Source organism: Leptopilina boulardi, unplaced genomic scaffold (assembly GCF_019393585.1).
Source record: "Leptopilina boulardi isolate dan_hultmark-lab unplaced genomic scaffold, ZJU_Lbou_2.1 LbouV2_399, whole genome shotgun sequence".
NCBI classification, from domain to species: domain Eukaryota; kingdom Metazoa; phylum Arthropoda; class Insecta; order Hymenoptera; family Figitidae; genus Leptopilina; species Leptopilina boulardi.
This window is the reverse complement of record NW_026137972.1, coordinates 1365867-1387890: the sequence shown is the minus strand read 5'-3', so window position 1 is coordinate 1387890 and position 22024 is coordinate 1365867. Positions and strand designations below refer to the sequence as shown.

At 27.0% G+C, this 22024-nt stretch overlaps 2 protein-coding genes across 4 annotated transcripts; one reads left to right on the top strand and one right to left on the bottom strand.

Moving 5' to 3' along the window:
• Nucleotides 1-1221: 1221 nt before the first annotated feature.
• On the bottom strand, nucleotides 1222-7672 carry LOC127289033 (U-scoloptoxin(01)-Cw1a-like). Its single transcript, XM_051316785.1, has 5 exons — nucleotides 7458-7672; nucleotides 6424-6495; nucleotides 2206-2328; nucleotides 1707-1808; nucleotides 1222-1500 (listed from the first exon to the last, which is right to left on the bottom strand). Exons 2-5 carry the CDS (start codon nucleotides 6493-6495, stop codon nucleotides 1423-1425), a joined length of 375 nt encoding a protein of 124 aa, XP_051172742.1. The 5' UTR covers nucleotides 7458-7672; the 3' UTR covers nucleotides 1222-1422.
• A 2085-nt stretch (nucleotides 7673-9757) lies between these two features.
• On the top strand, nucleotides 9758-21955 carry LOC127289032 (uncharacterized). Of its 3 annotated transcripts, none has more exons than XM_051316783.1 (3): nucleotides 9758-9882; nucleotides 18496-18894; nucleotides 20466-21954. In XM_051316783.1, exons 2-3 carry the CDS (start codon nucleotides 18502-18504, stop codon nucleotides 21138-21140), a joined length of 1068 nt encoding a protein of 355 aa, XP_051172740.1. In that variant the 5' UTR covers nucleotides 9758-9882; nucleotides 18496-18501; the 3' UTR covers nucleotides 21141-21954. The 3 variants fall into 3 exon arrangements, with proteins under 3 accessions (XP_051172740.1, XP_051172739.1, XP_051172741.1); XM_051316782.1 differs by lacking the exon at nucleotides 9758-9882 and adding an exon at nucleotides 12231-12481 and having other exon boundaries at nucleotides 20466-21955; XM_051316784.1 differs by lacking the exon at nucleotides 9758-9882 and adding an exon at nucleotides 13757-13919.
• The last annotated feature ends 69 nt before the right edge of the window (nucleotides 21956-22024 follow it).

Genomic DNA, 22024 nt, shown 5'->3' with positions numbered 1-22024 from the left:
AAATTTAATTTTTTAAGATTTTTTAAAAAATTTATCTGATTGTAGCTTGTAAATAATAATGACTCGGGAATAATGCCAAAAAATTGAGCAAAAAGTGTCGAACAAAAAATGTATGGCGCACTTTTTGATTGGTCCACCGGATGCTGAGCTACGCTCACTAAAACTGGGAAAAAATTTTCGAGAAAAAAAATTTGCCAGATAATGACTCGGGAATAATGCATATTCTTGCACAGAATACACTGAAAAGTGTAGAAAAAAATTGACACCCAGATCCGAGTAGAGGAAGACCCTTTTTACCACCAAAAACGCATCCAAAAGCATAAAAAACTTACCAAAAAGTTGTAAATTCAGATGTTCATTACATGAACATTTTGCTTCCTTTTTACGATCAGCAATAAAATTTGCTTCCTCGTGGAGATAGCAAAATTTTATTGACAAAATGTGAATTTTTGATTTTTTAACTTTCATTAATTCTTTAAATTTACCTCAAATAAATACTTTATATATATCGATCGATTCGTCTTGACGTAAAAAATACGATTTTGTTATATATAACCTTAAATTTTTCTATTTAAAAATTTTTTCGATTGAAAAAAAATTTTTGGAAAAATGACCATAAAATTTTTTTTTTATTGTATTTTTCAAAATCCTTTGGTCAGATTTGAGATATTAATATGATAAATGAGCCTACTAAATTTTATCTAAATCCTTTAAAACCTGTTAAAGTTATCTTCTAAACAAAAAAGGGATCCACACACACACATACACACACACATACATACATCTGGACAATTGATCAGGATCTCATATAACATGTTTCTATAAAGAAGAAAATTTGTTTCCGCCACTTTGAAAAGTTTTATAAACGAAAGGACTACAAAGCTTCCTCCACGAGGAAGAAAAATTAATTATAATTAAATAAAAATGAAATCGAATTCAGGATATTTCTTGGGTTTGTTTAAATTCTGCAATATTAATAATTTTATTCGAGTCACTAATCAGTTTGTACACAGAGAATGTTGGTAAAAAAGAAAACTACATTAAGGTCTAAGTTAGGTTTCTCATAAGAAACACATGCATGCAAGGCTTCAAATCAGCCCCTGATTACTATCTTTTTCCACGTTTTCCCAGTACGCCACATTGCATTCTTTTTACCTGCATACAGTTTATCTTAAACACGACAAACGTTACACAAACCTTTCATATAGTAAAAATAAAAAATTTGTTATTTTAGCATTTGCTAATTTATTTATTTCAACTTTTTGCTTTTTATAATTACATTTACAAAAACTATTCTAATATTTACAGCATCTTTTTTTGGTAACAAACTCTTTGTCAAAGTATCAAAAAAGAAAAAATTTTTTTTATCAAAAAATTAAATAAAATGTGTGCATTCTTCTTTGTTCTATATATATTTTCTTTTTAAATGTAATTTCCTCGTGCATCTCGATACAAATCTTCGTTGATACTGTATAATCGAGGAGAATCATTGCAGTCCACCTTAAATATAAAACAATACAAAATTAAATTTTAGTAATTAATTAAAAATTAATCCCTTTAATTTAATAATTATTAACGAATGATAAATTCCTTTTCTTTAATTAATTAAAAAAATACAATATTGCCTGAGTTTAGAAAAACTTTTAAAATTACACCAATTTTTTTTTTTGTAATTAATTTAAAAATAAATATACAATTAAATTTACCTTAAACCACCAATCACAGACTCGAGTCGTTTGACTGAAAACAGTACCATTTGGACAGAGGAAACTAAATTGTCTTCCTCCGGGTACACACCAATGCCACACCTGAATGATAAAACGTCAAATTATTAAAAAAAGGAAATAATTAATAATAGCAATAATAATAATAATAGTGAAAATAATAATAGTAATAATAATAAACAATTACTCCCAAACCTAAAAATAATTATATGTCAAAATGTTTATACAGTTTTCAAAACTGAATCTAAAGAATTTTATAAATTGGCCGCCATATTGGATTTGCCATTTTGAATTTGATAAAAAATATTAAAAATATAAATAATAAAATAGTTATTGATAACTTCAAATTTATAATATAATTAATTGGTAATATTAAATTCAGTAGTTCTATAAACAACTATAAAGACGCTGATCATTTAATTAATATAAAATAATTTACAGAATGAGATAAAGAAATAAAAACAATGAAAATAAGATTAACCTGACATCTGGCTTCTGGATCGGCGTAATAACCAGGTAATTTGTCTCTGCAGGTAAAAGTCAATCCAAATGGTACAGAGTCGTATATTGGATAGTCTACCCCAGGCGTATAACCGTCTACTTGCTGAAAATATTTATTAAATTCCCATTAGTTTTGTGCATAAAGGAAAAGTTGAAAAAAAATTTTTTTTACAAAATTATTAAAACCATTATTACTATCATCACAGAAATTATCTCCAAACGCATAAATAGTTATTTTAATTTTTTTTCCCGTAAAATAGTGCTATTTTGTACGAAAGGGAAGTTTAATTTTTGTAAACTCCTTCTTTATTATTGTAAATAAATTATTAAATTTTTTTAAATTAAATAATAAAATAATGAAAAATTATTATGAAAAATTTATACCCAATAAGAATGATGAAATAAACAAATATTAGAAAAACGTTTAATTATTATCTAAGAACATATTATTTAACTCCTCTTGAAATTTTGTAAGATGAGGAAAAGAATAAAAGTGGATCATGTGGTGAATTTGACTTATGAGAAGAAGATTTCCGTGTTTCGTTGTTCCTTTTTTCGCAATAATGAGCAAAACGTATAGTAGTCGAAACAGAGAAAAAGTTTCGTCATCACTGCTTTTAAAGTTCAAGCAGAAGATTGACCGGAAATCGAGTACATTGTTTCATTCAACTGATGTACATCTCAAACTTCTTATTTAATCTCCGCAAAAACAAAACATTGCGCATATAAAAAAATTTCTTTAAAATAATTTTCTTACAAAATAAAATTAAAATATAAATAAATAATCAAATTTTAAAAATAATAAATGAATTGAAAAAAATTATTTTAGGATAAACAACTTTTTTGATGAAACAACTTTTTTGCGTTAAAAATAATTTCTTTTACATTTTTTTTCAAAGTGGATATATTATGTTTATTATTCATTATATTTATTTATATAAATTTAAAAAGAATAAAATGACAAAAGAATGAAGAAACATTTGTTTGATATAATCTCTTTATTATATCAGAAAGGTGTTTTCCAAAGAGAAAAGAAAAAAAAATGCAATTTGGAGGCGTTTATTATGATTTCAATCAGTGTTCACGGTCATTGCTCTGATGGAGAGAAAACAAACGCAAGTCCTGCGCCCATTGCGTGATAGGATTCTGTAACCTTCACACTCGACGAATTTAATTGTTTGGGCTTTTATTCAGTAACATCCTTTTTTTTCTTTGTCGAAACATTTTGTAAAGGGTCAATTGTAATTTGAAAAAATGCAAACTATTTTCTAATTTTGTTCTGGAGTAGATCAATTCCTGAATATATCAAGAAATTACTTTTAAGTAATTTCTTAATATATTTAGGAATTGATGGAAATGAAATTAATTTTCGAATAATGATATTTCCAGATGAAACTGGAGGAGACAGCAGAAATGCTAAGTAGGATCAAAGAAGAAGTCTAGAAGGTGATCAAGTCTTTGGACGTTCAGATCAGAGCTAGGAAACGTGCAAGGAGGAGCGGTAATCCAAAAGCGTCGAAAAGGTGACTGAAGAAAAACCAAAGCCACTAGAGTGCTACGTAAGTCAAAAGATGGAGCATCAGGAAAGGAACAACGATGATGATCAGAGTCACCAAAGGAAAGACGTATGCCGACGCTCTGAGCAAACTTCGCAGTGAGATAAAACCGGACACAAGAGTGGTAGAAGCAAGACCTACCAAAAAATAGATCTTCTGATTAAATTCAAAGGCGACTACAACAAGAAGGGTTTCACTATGGAGGCTACTAAGGTGGTAGAAAGGCAACAAGGCCTACAAGAAAGGGAGATTTCCTGATCAAAATAGTAGGAGACTCCAATAAGGAGGCATTTACCACTGATGTCATTAAAGTGGTTGGAAGCATTGGGAAGGTTCAGACCGTGGATCGATAGGTTACACTGGAGATCCGCGACCTGGATTGCCTTACCCAGGAAGAAAAGATCCAACAGGAATTAGTAAAAGTGCTCCAGAAGTCAGGAAGCAGGAAAGTTATGATCCTAGGACCCAACCGTTGAGGAATGAATCTGGCAGTTGTAGGCACCGAATCCTAAGCAAACTAGTAAAAAGAAAGCGACGATTGGATCTACAATGGTGATCCGAGTCGCAACAGGAATAACGTATGCCGAGGTACTGACCAAACTTCGGAGGGAAGTGAATCCGAACATCAGATACACGCAGGCCATGGGTGCAAGGATACAAGCAAGGGAGATCTCCTGATCAAAATCGGAGGAAACTCCAATAAGGAGGCATTCACTGCTGAGGTCACCAAAGCAGTTGGAAGCATTAGGAAGGTGCAGACCTGGATCGACAGGTTACACTGGAGATCTGCGACCTGTATTGCCTTACCCAGGAAGAAAAGATCCAACAGGAATTGGTAAAGGTGCTCCAGAAGTCAGGAAAGTGACAGTCCTAGAATCCAACCGTTGAGGAATGAATCTCGCAGTTGTAGTCACCTACCCAGAGGAGGCGGACAGGCTGGAGAAATTGGGATGCATAAAGATTGGTTTTAGGTGTTCCCCAATAAAAAGAAAGGTGATGGTCGTTCGGTGCCACTAATACAGCCACACAGTAATAGTTTGTAGGGCAACGGACAGATCAACTGCGTGCTTCAAATACAGTGAAGTCGATCATAAGTTTGCAAACTGCAGTAGAAGCCCAAACTATTTTTTATGTAGAGAATAGTATGACCATAAGTCCCCATGATAAACCAGAGAAAGATTATGAGAATTTTATTTTTTAAAATTTTATTTCTATTGGGTAATTAATTTTGTTATAATTTTCAATTTCTCATTTCTGAAATTATAATTATTGCTTTAATTTGAATTTTAAATATTATTTTCGAATTTTATATTTATTCAAAATTAATTTAATCGTTAAAAGGAGATTAATTTAATTGAGTTACTTGGATGTTTTTAGGGTCTAAATCTGATATTAGATTTTAAAAATTAGTCTTCCATTAAATTCATTACGAAAAATTAAAATTTCTACAAAAAATTATTAGAAGGCATGTGAACTAAGACCTCCATTTATGCTTTACAAATAATTTTATCGTTAATCGTTTCACAAAATTCCCTGCAATGATTTCTAGACACACGCGAGAAAGTTAATTAATTACTTAATGTCCTACTGGAACTAAGATAATGATGTGTGGGAGATGCAGCTCACTTGTCTTTGTGTCATTATATACTATATACATATATATATATACATTATGCGATAATATGTGAGAATTCAGTCTGCGTTCACGCACCAAAATAATAAAATAAAAATAATAAAATAATAATAATCATCAATTTCACAAAGTAAAGATATTTCGTAAGTCAACAATTGTCTCAAAACTTATCAAAATATCATAGCACGCAAAGAACCCACGTAAGGTGTTACATCTTTCTGCCTTGCATAATTTTTATCCCAGTTCACTTTCAATGAGACAAGACACTTTGAAGCATTGTTTTATCTAATTTCTAATTAGACAGTCTCATAATTAAATAATTGTTAAAAATGTTAAATAAAATTAATAAAATTTTTAAAAATATAAATGGGATAGAATTTTAAGAATTTACATTTGTAATATAGGGCATAAATAAAATTAATTAAAACGTATTTTTAATTGTAATAATTTTTTTTATAAAGCGTTTTTCTTCTATTGGATCAAAAAATTTATTTTGAAAAAAATCAGATTTAAAAAATTTTAAATGGCAGTTCAAATGTAATTGGCGAATTTTGCGGAAGTTAAATTTCGAAATTTTGTTATTCGTTATTATTTATTTTCAGAGTCATTGAGGTTCAATTACAAAAAATATTCGTTTTATCAATAAAAAGTTTTTTTTTATAATTTTCTGTTTCTATTAATAAATTTATTTTTTTTAATTTTTGATTATTGATGGCGACTCTTAAAATTTTCGATAAATATTAGTGTCCAGATCAATTTTTGAAAATTTACTTCGCCATATTTGATCCGCCATTTTGGATTTTGAAAATCGAATTCAATTTTACCAATTACAGTCTGCTATCAGTTTCGATTTTTTTATGAAAAAATGCTACAAAAAATTTAAAAATAATAACAAATAAATAAATAATAATATTTAAAATTTATTTAAAAATCAAAATCTAAAATTGGTACAGATTTTGTTTAGTAATATGACGAGTGAAGTATTAATATTAAAAAATGTATTTCTTACCGCCATTGTTTGGTAGATTACCATTAATCCAAATAGTATAAGGGCGCAGATTAACTGATATCGAGAAATCATCTGAAATCGTTGGAACTCTTTTGAATAATTCTGTCGCAAACTTCTTTTCGATAATATTGTTAAAAAATGTTCAGAAATTACAGAATTTAATTTAATTAAAAAAATTTATATAAAAAAATTAAATAAACAACAATATTTATCCCTTTATCACTCTAATGTCGTTTTGTGAAAAAAATATAGATCAAAATTGATATATTTTCAAAATAAATTTTTTTATTGAATTTTATTAACAAATACAATTTTTAAATGTCAAAAAATGAATTTTTTTATATTTACTTTTGTGTATCAAGATTTATGGTACTAAAAAATTTAATTTTTAAATACAAATTTGGTGTAAAATTAATTTTTATACGATTTTTAACATTTTTTTGTAATATAGTATTAAAAATAACAATTACAAAAAGATAATTTTTCGTTCTAGGTGAAATCGAACGCTCCAAAAATAAAAAATATTTCGTAATTTATTTAAATGTATAATATAAAAAATTTTTGAATATTTAAAAATTACAAATTCCAATTTTTTTTTGCAAGACGACAGTGAGGGAAGGAGACTGCTTATAAAAAAAATTAATATTAGGTCATTTCATTATATTTTATCCCAAATCGTTGCAAACCTATTTTCAGAAAATTCTGCTTCATTGAAATATACTAAAAAAATGTTTTTAAAAATAAAAGCGATTACTGTTTTTTTCGTTCAAAAAAGGTGTTTCAAAATCAAAAAGCGAAAAATTAAATGTAGAAAAAAGAAACTAATTTCCAAAATAATAATAATAATAATTTCCCATAATAATTTTTATTCCAAAAATGATATTCTAAAAGTATCAAAATATTCCAAAAAAAAATTGCAATGACTTTGAATTAAATATCTATAATGAAAAAGATCCAATTATTTTATATGAACAGAAAACAAATTTCTGAACTATGCCATAAATCTGATAATTTTTTTTTTTTAAATCACGCACCTTATTTGAATAAATTGAATTCACCTTAATACACAATTACGCCACGTGTAATGCATTTATTCATTATTAATTAAATGAAAAGATAAAATGAAACATGACACTTGTTTATTATTAAATTTTAGAAATGTTTTTATTTATTTATTTTTATTTTTTTGTGCAAAAAGAAATTGACCGATCAAAGATGATTCACTGGTACGAAGTGTTTGTTGGAAGATGATACCAAGTTGGTGGTATATATGTCTCGATGAAGATGAGAATAAGGAGAAGGGGTTCTTGAGAGCCCCTCTTTCTTGGGGCTCCCACACAATGCAATGTGCCTGGCGGCTCTATTCTCTCTGGGGTTCTTCTATAGGTGTTCGTGAGGAGCAAAATCAGTTGTGCAATCGGGTGCTCTTACCGTGAAAACACTCGTAATACCTTTAGTTTTTCTGGTATTAAATTATTCATTCACAAACTGGACGAAATATGGTATTATTTCTGTTGGGGAAACGCATTAATTTTTCTTTTATGATTTTGATTATTAGGTGATTTTTTAAATTGTCAGTAATTCGAATTTTCTGATTAGGTTGTTACTTACTTTAAAAAAAAAATAAATAGAATTGTCAATTTAACAATCAAATCAAATCCATCATTCATAATCTCATAAGAATTCCTAGTTTCCTGTTTTAGAAATTTAGGTTCCAAATATCACGATATCTTCCTTAAAGTTTTGGAGTACTTATCCGGGAAGATTAGTGATAGAAGCTTCTACTGAAATTTTGAAGAATTCCTGAATATTCCAGGGTAAATTCCCTCCAAGTTCCGGTAAAAGTTTCTGCTGATATAATTCCTCTTCATCTCTGGAATCTTCTCTCGACAATCCGATTGTGAAGATCTTTTTGCTAATTTTAAAAATTAAATTACGGTATTACCTCATGAGATTTCACTAAAATTAACAGTGGTTTAGCTAAATTCTATATTAAATTTATAAGCAACCCCAGGTGAGAAGCGACAATGGGATCAATCTACCAAGCATAAAATGTGCTTGGGATGAGCATTGATATCGAATTTTGAACTGATGATGGCATTAACGCTGATCCCAATCTGGGTTATCCAGACTTGGCGTTCAATCTAAAACCATACCTTCTTGGTTTATTTCGCTGGCAAAAATAATTTGAACCAAGTGCTTACAAATCCTCCCGAGTTCTGTGGAATATCCAACAGAATCTACCCTGCGGACAATACAATGGAATCCAAACGGAAATATTGCGTTAATTTCCTGAGCCCCATGATAGAATTTTTACCATCTACAGAATTATGTAGAAGATAAGATTTGGTCTGAATTTAAATTTGATTTTTCGGTTGTTTCTGAATTCTTCAATATATTTAATTTTTCGAAAATCTTTTCCCATCTCGTGAAGGTTAATAATAGAGCAAACGTCGAAAAAAATCCCATCTCATCATTACCTAATATGTAATTCTCACACGAAGTAAAATATAAGAGAACGAAATAGGTATGAAGTGTATCTATATAGGCATAAGAATTAATACTATAATTTTTTCTTGTATATACACTGTTTCCATAGTTGCAATTATGTTGTTCTTCTGTAACGTGCGAGAAATAATACAATGACATACACTACTTTACATTCATTCATTATGATGAGCATTAATGATGGAAAATTCATTTTACTTTCTATATAACAAATGTTGAAAATAATTAATATTTATTTTTTTTTAACCTGGGAATTATTCTTTCATCAGATTTTCATATATATATATGTTTCGTGGCACGTATGTACTATGTTTGAAATTTTTGGTTTAAGCATACTTTTCCAAAGATTTCTTTTACTAACGTAATTAGCTGGTCCAAAACTCGGACAGCTCAAATCATGATTTTCTTAATTTCCGACCACATATTTTATAAATCATAAACGTGAAACAATTTAAATAAAATTAATAAAAAAAAAACTTTAATTACATATTAATTCAATTTTTATATATTTAAAATTTTAATTAAATTATTTGGCGTAAAAAAAAATTATCAATTACACTAGAGTCTCCGAAGAGAGGACAGAAAGAGTCTTGGACCTCTCTACGGAATTCGTCCTTGACGCCGAAAATTGTAAACACTCCAGGGCCGTATATCGTATCACAGAGATGTGTTTTTTTTAACAGAATACATTCTGTTACGTATGTAAAACACTACGCGAGAAAGGTACACTAAAAACAAACGCTCCTGAGTTCACGTTCCTCTTTCTGATTCCGCCCATCTCTTCCCCCCTCACTCCTTACCGCGCCGCGTCACTACTTAGTCCTCTCTTCAGAAGTCCTCTCTTGGGAGACTCCAGTGTATACTTTTTACAAAAAAGTGTAAAAATTTTTTGCTTTTATGTGAGTGTTTAGTCTGAGATGGACCGTAAGTGGTACATTCATTATAAGATTTGTAAGTTATCTAAAATAAATAATAATAAACTAATATATATAGGTAGCAGGTATATTTATTTAAAATATGTGTTATAGTGTTTTTCTAAATGGCACAAAAAACAGCCGCAGGTGTAAAATAGATTTCAAGTAGATAACACGTCTGTTAGTTTTTCTATTCAGAATGAGCACCTGAGTGTTCTCATTGTACGTAATAAGGCTGTACATGGTACATTTTATTTGTTTTTGCATATATATATATATGCTACATGTTTTATCGTGTTTCTAGAGCGTCAGCATATAAATTGCGTTTCACTTTTTCCCCTCGCACAGTAATTATAAAAGTGATCAGGGAGAAGAAGAAAGTATATGTTATACTATATCGATATTAGCAATCAATTGTAAACTACTGTCGTTTGTAACTATCACCGATTATAATTATACTATTGGATATAATAGAAAAAGTTACTTTGATCTTAATATAACTATTTTAACAATATCGATTATAGTCCGCATATTGTATTTATTAAAATTTATATTTTACCCTTAGATTCTTATATTTTTTACCCATTTTCCCTTTACTTTTCTTTGTTTCTCATTTTCCATTTTTATTTTCTTAATTATTTGATTTATTAATTACTATGTATTATTAGTTATTATTATTAATTATTAAGCATTATTAATTATTGTAAGTTATTATTAATTGTTTAATTCATCTATGTATTCTATATCATCGCACTGTTTATATTCTATATGCTTATATTTGAATCATTTTAATTCCCAAGAAACTGAGATAAAATTTTCAATTTTTAGTATTCCCGATTCCTTCGACTTTATTTTTTTTTAAATTCATTAACTTTATATAATTCTAGTAGAAATGTTAAATTGAATAAAAAAATTGTATTTTCGAATACATTTAACTTTCATCTTTGTAATTATTATTTATTTTTAATCATTAATATAAAATTAACTACAAAAAATGTATATATATGAATAAAATGAAAATTCGATTCAAAGGAAAGTAAAGAATATAAAACCGAATTTATGTTAATTTTTTTTAAGTTGCTATCTTTCGATAGCGTTGTTTTGTATTATTTTTATGGTAATTTATTTTGAAAAAACATCAAATTAATAAATAATAAATACAAAATTTATAGTAATTAACGTGAAATATAATCATAATTTGTATCAAGCATTTGGATTTGCACTACTAAATTGTTTTTCTTTAATGTTATTTTATGATTTATTATTAATATAAAACAAGCTTTTTGAAATTTCACCTTTTTCAACAATTCTTCAATGTTTTATATCATAATTATATTGTTTATTTGTTATTCATCATTAATATAAAAGAGTTTTTTTGGAAAACCCTAACCATAATGTTTCTACACTATGCGCCACGAAGTAATAAAATTATCATAGAAGTATCACCACTTTTCACAAAATTCCGTCAAACCAGAAGGACATCGAATGGTAGGTTGCATTGTCCCCACTATTCATGTCATAATTCTTGTCAACTACCGTCACTAAATTTCCACTAGAGCAGGATGCGGTAGTTGGCGAAAATTATGACAAATGACAAGTGGGGACAATGGCAACCAACCCGCGTATATTTGCAGCCTTATAATTTAGGAGATTCAAAATAATTAGTTAATGTTAAATTAAATTATTTATTAAATGTTAATCTATATTTATTTATGTAGGTTGGATTACCAAAATTCACATAATAATATTCTACGAAATTATTAATATCAACTGTGATTCAATTATTTACCTTACTTAAAAAATAAATACTTAAGAAAATAACTAGATAATCTTTTACAAACTGTTTAAATAAAATTATTATATAATTTCATAATAAATATATTAATCTTAGGCTATATTTGTACAATTGACAGCCAAAGCATAGGTTATACCGCTACTAAGCAGGGTTGAGTCGCATGACATAAAATAATAGACTTGACCAATCAGAAAATTTCTTTATGGAAACGGCAACCATCTAAATTCGAATTTGACGACACATTAAAAAAACAAATAACAGATCCTATTGTTAATTCATATAATCAGAATCTGATACCAAATATCAACGATTTCGAAAATCAAATTATTTTCTATTTGTATAGAATAATTTTTTATTAAAAATTAATTTATTTCATAATTTTATGGAAAAAGTAAATTAAACTTTCCAATTAATTTTTACGTGAATGGAATCATGGGAGCGTGTGACGTATTACATATATGCACACCTGTGTGAGTATACTATAAGTTTTCATTTAAATGTATTTAGTTAGATACATATGCATACACATGCGTTTGTACATACTGACGGGACAAATAATACATAGTAGAGTTACTCACATTGGATTTATCAGTTGGTGCTCGAGAGCCGCTCATGCCCCACATTTCGTTTATGTGTTGGCACTGCAAGGCACATTCCTGCACCGGTTAAAACGGAAGATCTTCCGTCGTTGCGATTTTCCGATTCACGTAAAATTTGCGTTCTTAATATTTTAAATTATAGTGCTATATTCCAACTGCAAATTTGGCTGAAAGAAAAATTTTGTAAGGTTCCTCACAATGTTACCGGAAATCAAATAAATGTACCTGTAAAATTTTCAAAGGTATCTTAAATTTTACTATATATGAGTTTGGTAATAATTTCAATATTTTATTAAATATTATTACGAAACTATTAAAATAGTAAATTATTTAGGTAATTGCAATTTACGAATTAGTAAATTTAATCAACTAAATAATTTATATTGTTTAGAATATTGAAATTAAATAATAATTATTAAATTTGAATTGAAGCTACTCTGTAAATTTAAAAAATTTAATTTATTATTTTTATTAATATAATATAATTATATAATAAATTTTGAATTAATTTATTATATATAATTACATAATTTAATAATATTTATACTAAAATTAATATTATATTTAATTAAAATTTGAATTTATCAATAATGAAAATTGAAAAGAAAATATTTTTCGCAAAATAAATTTACCCGCCCAAAACATATGTTTAATAATTTCGATATTCATAATTTCAATTAAATTTTAAGAAAATTTAAATTAATTTTAATAATTAATCAAAAATGAAACTACAATGGAAATTAAAAGAAAAATTTATACATATTCAGAAAATGAAATCTTATCAAAATCGAGATTTTTTTTATTCGTTTGTTCACGGTTAAGATTCCTTTATAATTCTTATTAGCGATTTTGTAATGAAAAAAAAAAGATAAGAAATGATTCATAAAAGTTCTTATCGGCAACTTTTATATAAAAAAAGGTGATGTTTTCACACCTTGCTCGTGCACTGGCCTTCATTTTCAACCAACATCTATGTTTATAAATTATTTTTTAAAATAATTTAAAGAAAATTTTTTGCTGATTTTGACCCTTTAATGACATTTTTCAATAGAATTTTTTGAAAATGGAATATCAAACATTTTTATTTCAAAATTCTTGTTTTGTAAAAACAAAGAAATCTTTTTTTAATTCAAATAAATTTCATCTTTGATTCAAAAAAACGATTTCTTTGATTCAAAAAAATCATTTTTTCGGTTGTAGAAATTTTTGAAAATGGAATATCAAAAATTTTTTTATTATTCGTACCAATCGAAAGTGAAAAAATGATGAAAAAATGATTTGATTTCTCAGGAAATTAGTTACAATTATAAAATTAAAAAAAGTGTCAAATGGCTTTGTAAATACAAAAATAAATCGCCATTGAATCCAGTAACCGTGAGAAACTTTCAGGATCATGGGATTATTTTGTTTCACTATCTATATATATCTGTATAAGAATGAAGCACGAACCATCTCAGCAGCTTGACTTACAAATAATCGACAGTCAATCGAGAGTAAGATCCGGTGCGGTTCAACTTCCTTCCATTATAAATTTTCAAAGTATATTTACATATAACCGCCAATAATAATTGCATATTTTATTTTCTTGCAAAAAAAAAAGAAATCAATTTAAAATTATCAATTGGAGTGTAAAAAAAAAGAGAAAAATAAGTTTTATCCAAAAGTGAAAAAGTTTTCAAGGTAATGTCATTTTTTTAATTTTAAAATTCAAATTTCGAATAGTAATCAAATTTCTATTTAGCAGAATTTTAATTTTTTTTATTTTCATTTTGAAGAATTATTTTTAAAATTTCAATTTAAGGGGATTTTAATACAATGAAATTTTTATTTAATATGAAAATTTTTATTTATCTTTATATAAAACAATTTTCCAATTTCGGAGTTATTTTTATTATATATAATTTCTATTTTTTTTTAAATAATTTTTTCTAATTTGGTAGAATATTTATTTATCACCCTTTTAACTGAATTTTCTACATGGCCGAATTTTTTTTTAACTAAAATTTTCTAATACAGTAGAATTTTTATTTATCCCTTAATTTTTAACAGAATTTTTCTATTTAATTGAAATTATTTTAAGTGAATTTTTTACATTCACTATTTTTTATATAATCGATTTTTATTTAACAAAAACTTATAATTAGGAAAATTTTCATTTTTTGTTTTAAATTTCGCGCCTAATTGAGATATCTACTATACCGACAGTATCATAAATTGTATGTACTTGTATGATAATTTTCTATTATTATAGTTTATAATTAGAAATAAATCTATAATTCAGTAAAAATTATGTTTACACTTTCGTGTAATATAAACAATTATAAAAGTAAATAATTTTCTATAACGTCAAAATTTATAGTTCAATAACTAAACTGAATTAAGATTAAGGTGCTGCCATGACAGTTAAGCTTACAAAGACAGGGCCCTAGTACGAATTTTCTCTGGGGTACTTTTGTACCCCAATTGTAATGTCTAGGGTCTTAGGCTTTAAATAAAATAACGCATGGCAAAAATATATTTAAAAATTCGAATCGAGTAATAATTTTAACTGTTCCACTCGAAAACGATTAAAGAAAATCACAGAAATGATAAAAAAAAAATATTTTACAATGATAAAATTTATTTTTTTGATTTATTTGCTTAAAATATACATTTTAAGATAAAATTAGATATGCAATTGTTTACTCTATGACTAAAGGTAGGAATAAAGATAAAAAGCGATAAAGCTATGATTTCTATGAAATATATATATAGTTAAAGGACGATCGTTTTTTTTTCTCAATCCATCATCCGTATCTTCTTAAATGACGGATGTCCACGCATCGTTAGACCCCCACTCCCGTGACACTGGCACATACCGGTTTCCGTTCTTTACTATATATATATATATGCTACTTCCGGTATTCCGTAATTGTTCCGTGCACTCGAAATAAAAAGGGAATCATACGCTTCGCGTGTTTATATACACAAGTATAATTTAAATTGTTGGACAATGGTAAAAGCAACTCACGGTCTCTGAGCACGAGCCGATTGTTTATTTTTTTTTTTGGCGGGAAACACGCCTTTTTTTAAACTTTATAGCTAATTTAGTATATAAACAGTCGCACTCTTCTTTACTCATATATTTATTTCCATTTCAATGATTTTTTTATTCACCTCACTAATAATAATTGTAAGGGAGAATCAGCTTCCTGTAAATAGATATAAAGGATAAATATATTTTTTTTTATTTAATTTTATTATTATAATTTTTTTTTTTTTTTTTTTTTTGAAAGGGGACTGGATAGTTTTTGCACGACTGTTTGAAGCAATTTTCTTGTCCTTCAAGAGACACAGAAGATGCTCGCCTAACGGAAATCTTTCAAGACCGTAATAACCAATTGCATCATTGCCTATAGCCGCTTTGCAGATGGTTCGATTTGAAATTAATTGCGCTTTTGCATATAAAGTCAAACGTCAAATATATTTTCTTCTCAATTTATTAGTATTTTATTTTTAATTTTTTAAAAGAAAAAAAATTTTTTCGTCTCTAAACTGAGATAACTTTTTGGACTTGAACTAAAAATAATTAAGAATTCAATAAAAATATATTTGTTAGACCTATAAAGAACCATACTTAATTGATTTAAATAAAATTTTTCTTTGAAAATTATATTTCGTTTCCCAAATAAATTTTTTTTTTGAAACAAATAAAATTTTTTTTGAAACAAATAAATTTTTTTTTAACTTTATGTATTAATATTTATTATTTATTTATTATTTTATGCATACTTTTTTATAATTTAGTTTTAAGAAAGGTAATAATTAAAAAATTAATATTTTTTTTACATATGAATAATTTTTTTTTTTACATTTTCATGTAAATCTCATTTGAACTATTATTCCTCGAACTATTCTTGAAAGCGCGTCGTCATTAAATTCAAACGTTTGTTCTGGTGTATTGTAGGCGGGTATAACCTTACGACAGGTGTAAGACTACAATTTATATATACCGGGTGTAGTCTAGTAAATGACGATTTTATAATGAGACATTGAACTTTCATCTTTACCGAAGGAATTTTTTTTTCTATTTTAAAATTCAACCAAATATAAAGTTTATTTAATTTATTTTCCAAATGTTCATATTTCATTATTTATTTAATTTTACACAATTATTATCAAATTCTATAAATAATTTTTTTGCGAGTACTTAAATATATAATTAACGATCTAACGCAAAATTAAAATAATGCAAAAAAATGTTTTTTAATCTAAAAAAAAAATTCAAAACGCATAAAAAAATTTATTTTAATTATTATTTATTATTCATCATTAATATAAAACAAACCTTGAAAAAACACCTCAATTTTTCATTTAAACAATTAGGTATTCAATTCTATGTTTTCTTAATTTTTTTATAATATAAGATCTAAGGCAAAACAAAATAATAAAATATAAAAAATAATTTATTTATGGAAGACTCATCGTCTAGATTGGAACAACTCAAAATTAAATTTTTTTAAAACATTTATCAAAAAATTAAAAAAAAATTATTTTCTTAAAAATTTATTTAAATAAATTAAATTAATTAAAAATTAATTTTTAAAAGTTTTAAATTATAAAAAATATTAAGAATTATTTTTTTACAATATAGAAAAAATTTAATATTTTTTAATAATTCTTTATAGTACATGGGAAACATATAAATATTTGTCACTATACAGTTTAGTAAAAGTTGTGGGAAATTATTAACGAACATTGCTTTAATAATTCATTAAGTAGTGTTTTTGATTTAGTTATAAATAGACATTAGGGAAAATGTAAAGTGCGTGTGAAACTCAGTGAAACGACACACCTGTGTGGTGAATATATTATAACGAATTCTACCTTACAGAGTCACCTGATTCGTTTCCTGCCCTTCTTTGAATATTTTAATACCTCATTTTCATCCTTGCGCGTTTATTTATCTGAATAAACGTTATTTTTTCAAGAAAAAAGATTAAAATTTTATTTCTGATCTATCAAAAAAAAATATTTCCCACTTTTTTTATATATAAATTTACAATAATATTTAATAAATATTATTAAAATAATACTTTTTTTATTTTTTAAATAAATAGAAATTAATAATCATAAAAAAATAAAATTAATTTAAAAAAATTTTAAGTCAGTAATTAAAAAAAACATTTTTTATTAATAATAAAAATACTTAAGTGTAATATTTAATTATTTATTATAGTGTCATCAATAATAAACACAAAAACATAGATATAGATATATTAGCTGTTGGTATTAAGACGAAAAAAAAATAAAAACGGTTCGCCGCACAATACCGATTGCAAGGTGCAGCACGTGCTACTCAACAGCTGGTTTCCGGATTAAATTTAAAAGGAGTCGTTACGACTTAACGAAATTTCGTGACTTGATCCGGTAGACGATAATTGTGCAGGAAATCTCTATCTGTCTGTAGCAAAAAAGAAATTTGCAATTTCATACAAATATTGCCTTAAAAAAAATTATTTGTGAATTATCCAATTCTTTTATTTAAAAAAAAATTATCCAACTTATTTTATTTTCTAAAAATTATTATTATTTTACAAATTATAAATATTTTAAATCTAATAAATTTTTTTTTAAATATTAGTATATTATTAAAATAATTTTAATAAAAATATAGTTAGGGTGTGGGATGACCAATTAATTACTTTGAGACTGAAATATTTATTTAAGGTTATGTTTTTGTTGTGATTTTTCATGTAAATATTCTCCGTAGGTTTTCTCGCAAAATATTTGATAGATTGAGTTAAAATTTTGTGGAGAACTGAAATATGTCGTAAACCTTTTGACAAATGCTATAGTTAATCTCCTAAAATATGAAACGTCTGTTATATGTATGTGAAACTTCTGATTCCCCTCCCACCAGATTTGGAAACATAATTATTCGTCCGTCTACGATAATTTAAGGCAAATTTACAAATCATTTTTGAGTGTAAACTTTTGATTCCCCTCACACCAGGGTTGGAAACATACATAATTATTCGTTCATCCACGATAATTTAAGGCACTTTTACAAATCACTTTTGTATAATTTGAATTTATTAGTAATTTCACTAATTTTGATTGGCTTTCCACATATAGAGAATTTGAAAATATTCCAATCAAAATTATTGAAAACTCTAACAATTTTATACAAAAAGAAAATAAAAAATGTTTCCCAATTGGAATGTTATTCCATGAAGTCTAAATAAAAAAAAAAAAAATTTCCCTCTGACTGTAGAAAATAATGGAAGAGGACGATGGCTTTGGATTTACAAGACGTGATGATATGGTCCTGCGCAAGGTGTTGACGTCACGATCGACGGTTACAAAAGGAATGACGACGAAGGATGATGTGGTGGGGGAATTGGAGAACCGAAGAGCGCAAAATACTAAGGAGGCAACAACAGCTTTGAAAAACACCCCCAACCCAACGAGCAGCGGATTCATTCTGGCACCGACGAAAGGCGTGGTGAAGGGAGGCACGACTTATTCACCGGAAACCGGAAGCGATTTACTCGCGAAGCGGCAACACACGAAGACCTCAGTTGCTCGTGACACGCCGAACATACCAAACGTGGTTGAGTATCATTTGAAAGTGAAGCCACAGTGCCTGAAGGACACAGTAGACAGCCAACATGTAAGTTTGTAAATATTTATAACACCTTGCAAATCTGACGTGATTCCATCATTTTTTTTTTTATTAAAAAAAATTAAATTACTAATCAAATAATAAATAATACTTTGTGTTAATTTTGATCTAGCTTGGATGAAATTTTGCACGAATATTATTTCTATCGAATGAGAATTATTTAAATTAACAATTCCCTTCAATTTCCCTTTCCTTCTATTATAATTTTTAATTTTAATTACTATTTATAACATAACAATTTCAATTTTTTGAATTCTCCTTCTGATGAAAATAACTATTTTCACAGTAGGTAATTGCGTATTGAAATTAAAAGATTCTTCTATTTTTTGTATTAATTAAATCTTAGATTAAATAAATTTAAAATTATTTAAATTTATTATTTCTAACGTTGAATTGTTTGCTTTCGTTTAGATATATAATTTGATTTAATTTTTATTCGGAAGTTGTTGTATATCTTAAGAGAACGAGAATTATTGAATTCATAATTATAATTCATTTCCGCCATAGAGATAGTGAAAGTTTTAAATGATTCCTTTAAATGGCTAAACACTTTATTTTGTTTTTTTATGAAGAATTCCTTGTTTTTTTCTTATGTATATGTCCGTAATTAATAACGATTGAGATCTTAATTTAAATTTCGTGTCAGGTGGAAAATTCCCCTCTATACTATTGTGGCGTGCAAAACTATTCCTTGCATTTATCTCCTTCATCTTCTCCCCTTATTTTTTTCATTACATTCTTTATATATGTACAGCTTTTCTTGGTTAGATTTTTTAATTTCCTCTCTCTTTTCTTGAAATTATTATTTGTGGATTTAATTCTCCCCCACTTGGAAAGATTTCGATGGAAATTATTATTAGAATTCCGATTAAATCTTTAGGAGAACCGTTCTGTTTTCGTTAAATGCAAATAATAATTTCCATTGGATTTTTAATTTAAAAATAATTCGAATGAAATCGACGCAAGTTTCGGCGGAAATCCTACGGAATTCTTATAGAAAAGATAACGAAATACTGCCGGAAATTGTTATAGAAATTTTGATGAAGGCTTTAGAAAACCTTTCTATTTCCGTCAAATTCCTATAATTTTCTATTAATTCCATCAAAAGTAAAGGAATTCCAACGGAATCGTGAGAATTCCCTTCTGTTTTAGTCGGAAATCTTACGAAATTCCATCGGAAATTAATTTGGGAATTCGAAATCTTAAGGAAGCTCTTATTTTCCCGTGAAATTTCCGTCGCGATTTTCACGGCGAATGAAATTCCGAGAATCTTCTCCTTTCGTTTTCGGCAGAAATCTTACGGAATATCTCTTGAATAGGAAACAGAATTCGGTGTGAATGTAGAAATTACGAGATAGCCGCGTAAGGGAATATTTCTATTTGGTTCTATTCTGTTATTTTATTCCAAAGAAATCATCAATATGAAGAAAAATTAAATTAGTAAATTAATAAATGATTAAAGGAAAATCAGTGAATCCTCCAATTAACCAGTTTAAATTATTTTCCTTCAATAATTCATTCTCCCTTTAGTAATGTTAATTAATCTAAAATATTTTCAGAATTCCGTCACCGGCGAGATGAAAAAGGACAATCCCCCAAGCTCGAGAGTTGATGACAAGAAAAAGGATATTTCCACGAAACTTTCAAAATTGACAATCAACAATAATGTCTTTGAAGGATCGAGTGAATTGCCGCAAGTATTTCAAGTGAAATATCTTGGATCACATGACGCCAGAGGCCTCTGGGGTATAAAGCACACACGTAAACCAGTCGATAATATGGTGGCAGCTGCAAAATCATTACCGGCTGGTACAATTCTTCCGTTTATTAAACTCGTTGTTTCAAAGGAGGGCGTTGCCCTCTTGCCATTGGGAGGTAAGAAAAAACTTGACGCTGGAATCTCCAAGGTCTATCCGATTGAGACAATTTCCTATGGAGTTCAAGATCTCGTTTATACAAGAGTTTTTTCCATGATTATCGTTAGGGAAACCGACAATTTCCGTCGTCTCTCGCCCTTCGAGTGTCATGGATTTGTTTGTGAATCAAAACATCATGCAAGACAATTGACTTATGCATTGGCTTCGGCTTTTCAAATTTATTCACAGCATATTAAATCGTCAACACAAAAGAAAGTTGTTGTCGATGTTCAAAGTAATACAAAAAAACGATTTGTTATCGATCTCAGAAGTCCGGATGATATTGAAGCTGATCTTAATCTTGATTCTGAAGCGTGAAGAAAAAAAAAACTACTATTAGTTGTGTATATAAGAAATCAGACTGAAATTCGAATGATGATAAATTATTGATAATGAAATAATATTTTTGTAAATATTTGAAAATTAGGAATATTTTTGTAAATTAACATTCTTTTTAAGACAAGATATCTCTTGTGATGTATTTTATTAAATATTTTTTATTTTTATTTTTATCTAGATATAGATAGTAGTTTTGTATCGTGTGGATTTTAAAGCGAGCAGACAATATTTTTTGTCTAACGCAATGGCTAGAAATCCAAAGATACTGAATAGAAAAGAGATAATGGTTATTAACTGCGAGGTTTTCTCTCCATTTCTATATTATAAAGTTAAGCTATCTCATTGGCAATATTTAAAAAAAAAATTAATATGATAGAAAAAAGTTTGCCAACGTCGTTTAAAAAAAAAGTATATTTATTTTTAAAAGTTGCAAAAATGTTTTTTTCGAAAATTTTTTTTTTTTTTAATTAAAATTATTTTTCCTCAATGAGATTTTATTTGTTTCGTGAATTTCTTTTCAAATAAATTAAATATTTTTGCAACGTTGGCACCTTTATGAAGCATAAAATCACTTTTGTACAGTTCTTCATAATTGAAAAAAAATTTTCTGCTTAGAAAATTGAATTACACAAAAACCAATATCAACACATATCATTGTAAATATTAAATTATATTTTAATTAAGTTACAAATTAAAATATTATGTATAAATGATAAATTTTTGTTTTTCTTAAACTTTAGGCATATGGGACGCTTGTGTAACTTGTATAATTTTTGCGCATTATTTTTTTTAAAAATTATTTATCTTTAGAAAATTATTTTTAACTCATATAAGAAAAATTATACTCTATTTATTTTTCTAAA

Bases quoted from the DNA above. Each gene is read 5' to 3' on its own strand.
- LOC127289033 (XM_051316785.1), bottom strand. From the start codon at position 6,495: ATGATTTCTCGATATCAGTTAATCTGCGCCCTTATACTATTTGGATTA. The intron at 1,809-2,205 runs GTTAATCTTATT...TTTATCATTCAG, and splicing joins ATCCAGAAGCCAGATGTCAG to GTGTGGCATTGGTGTGTACC. The intron at 1,501-1,706 runs GTAAATTTAATT...TTTATATTTAAG, and splicing joins TCTGTGATTGGTGGTTTAAG to GTGGACTGCAATGATTCTCC.
- LOC127289032 (XM_051316782.1), top strand. From the start codon at position 18,502: ATGGAAGAGGACGATGGCTTTGGATTTACAAGACGTGATGATATGGTC. The intron at 18,895-20,465 runs GTAAGTTTGTAA...AAATATTTTCAG, and splicing joins ACACAGTAGACAGCCAACAT to AATTCCGTCACCGGCGAGAT.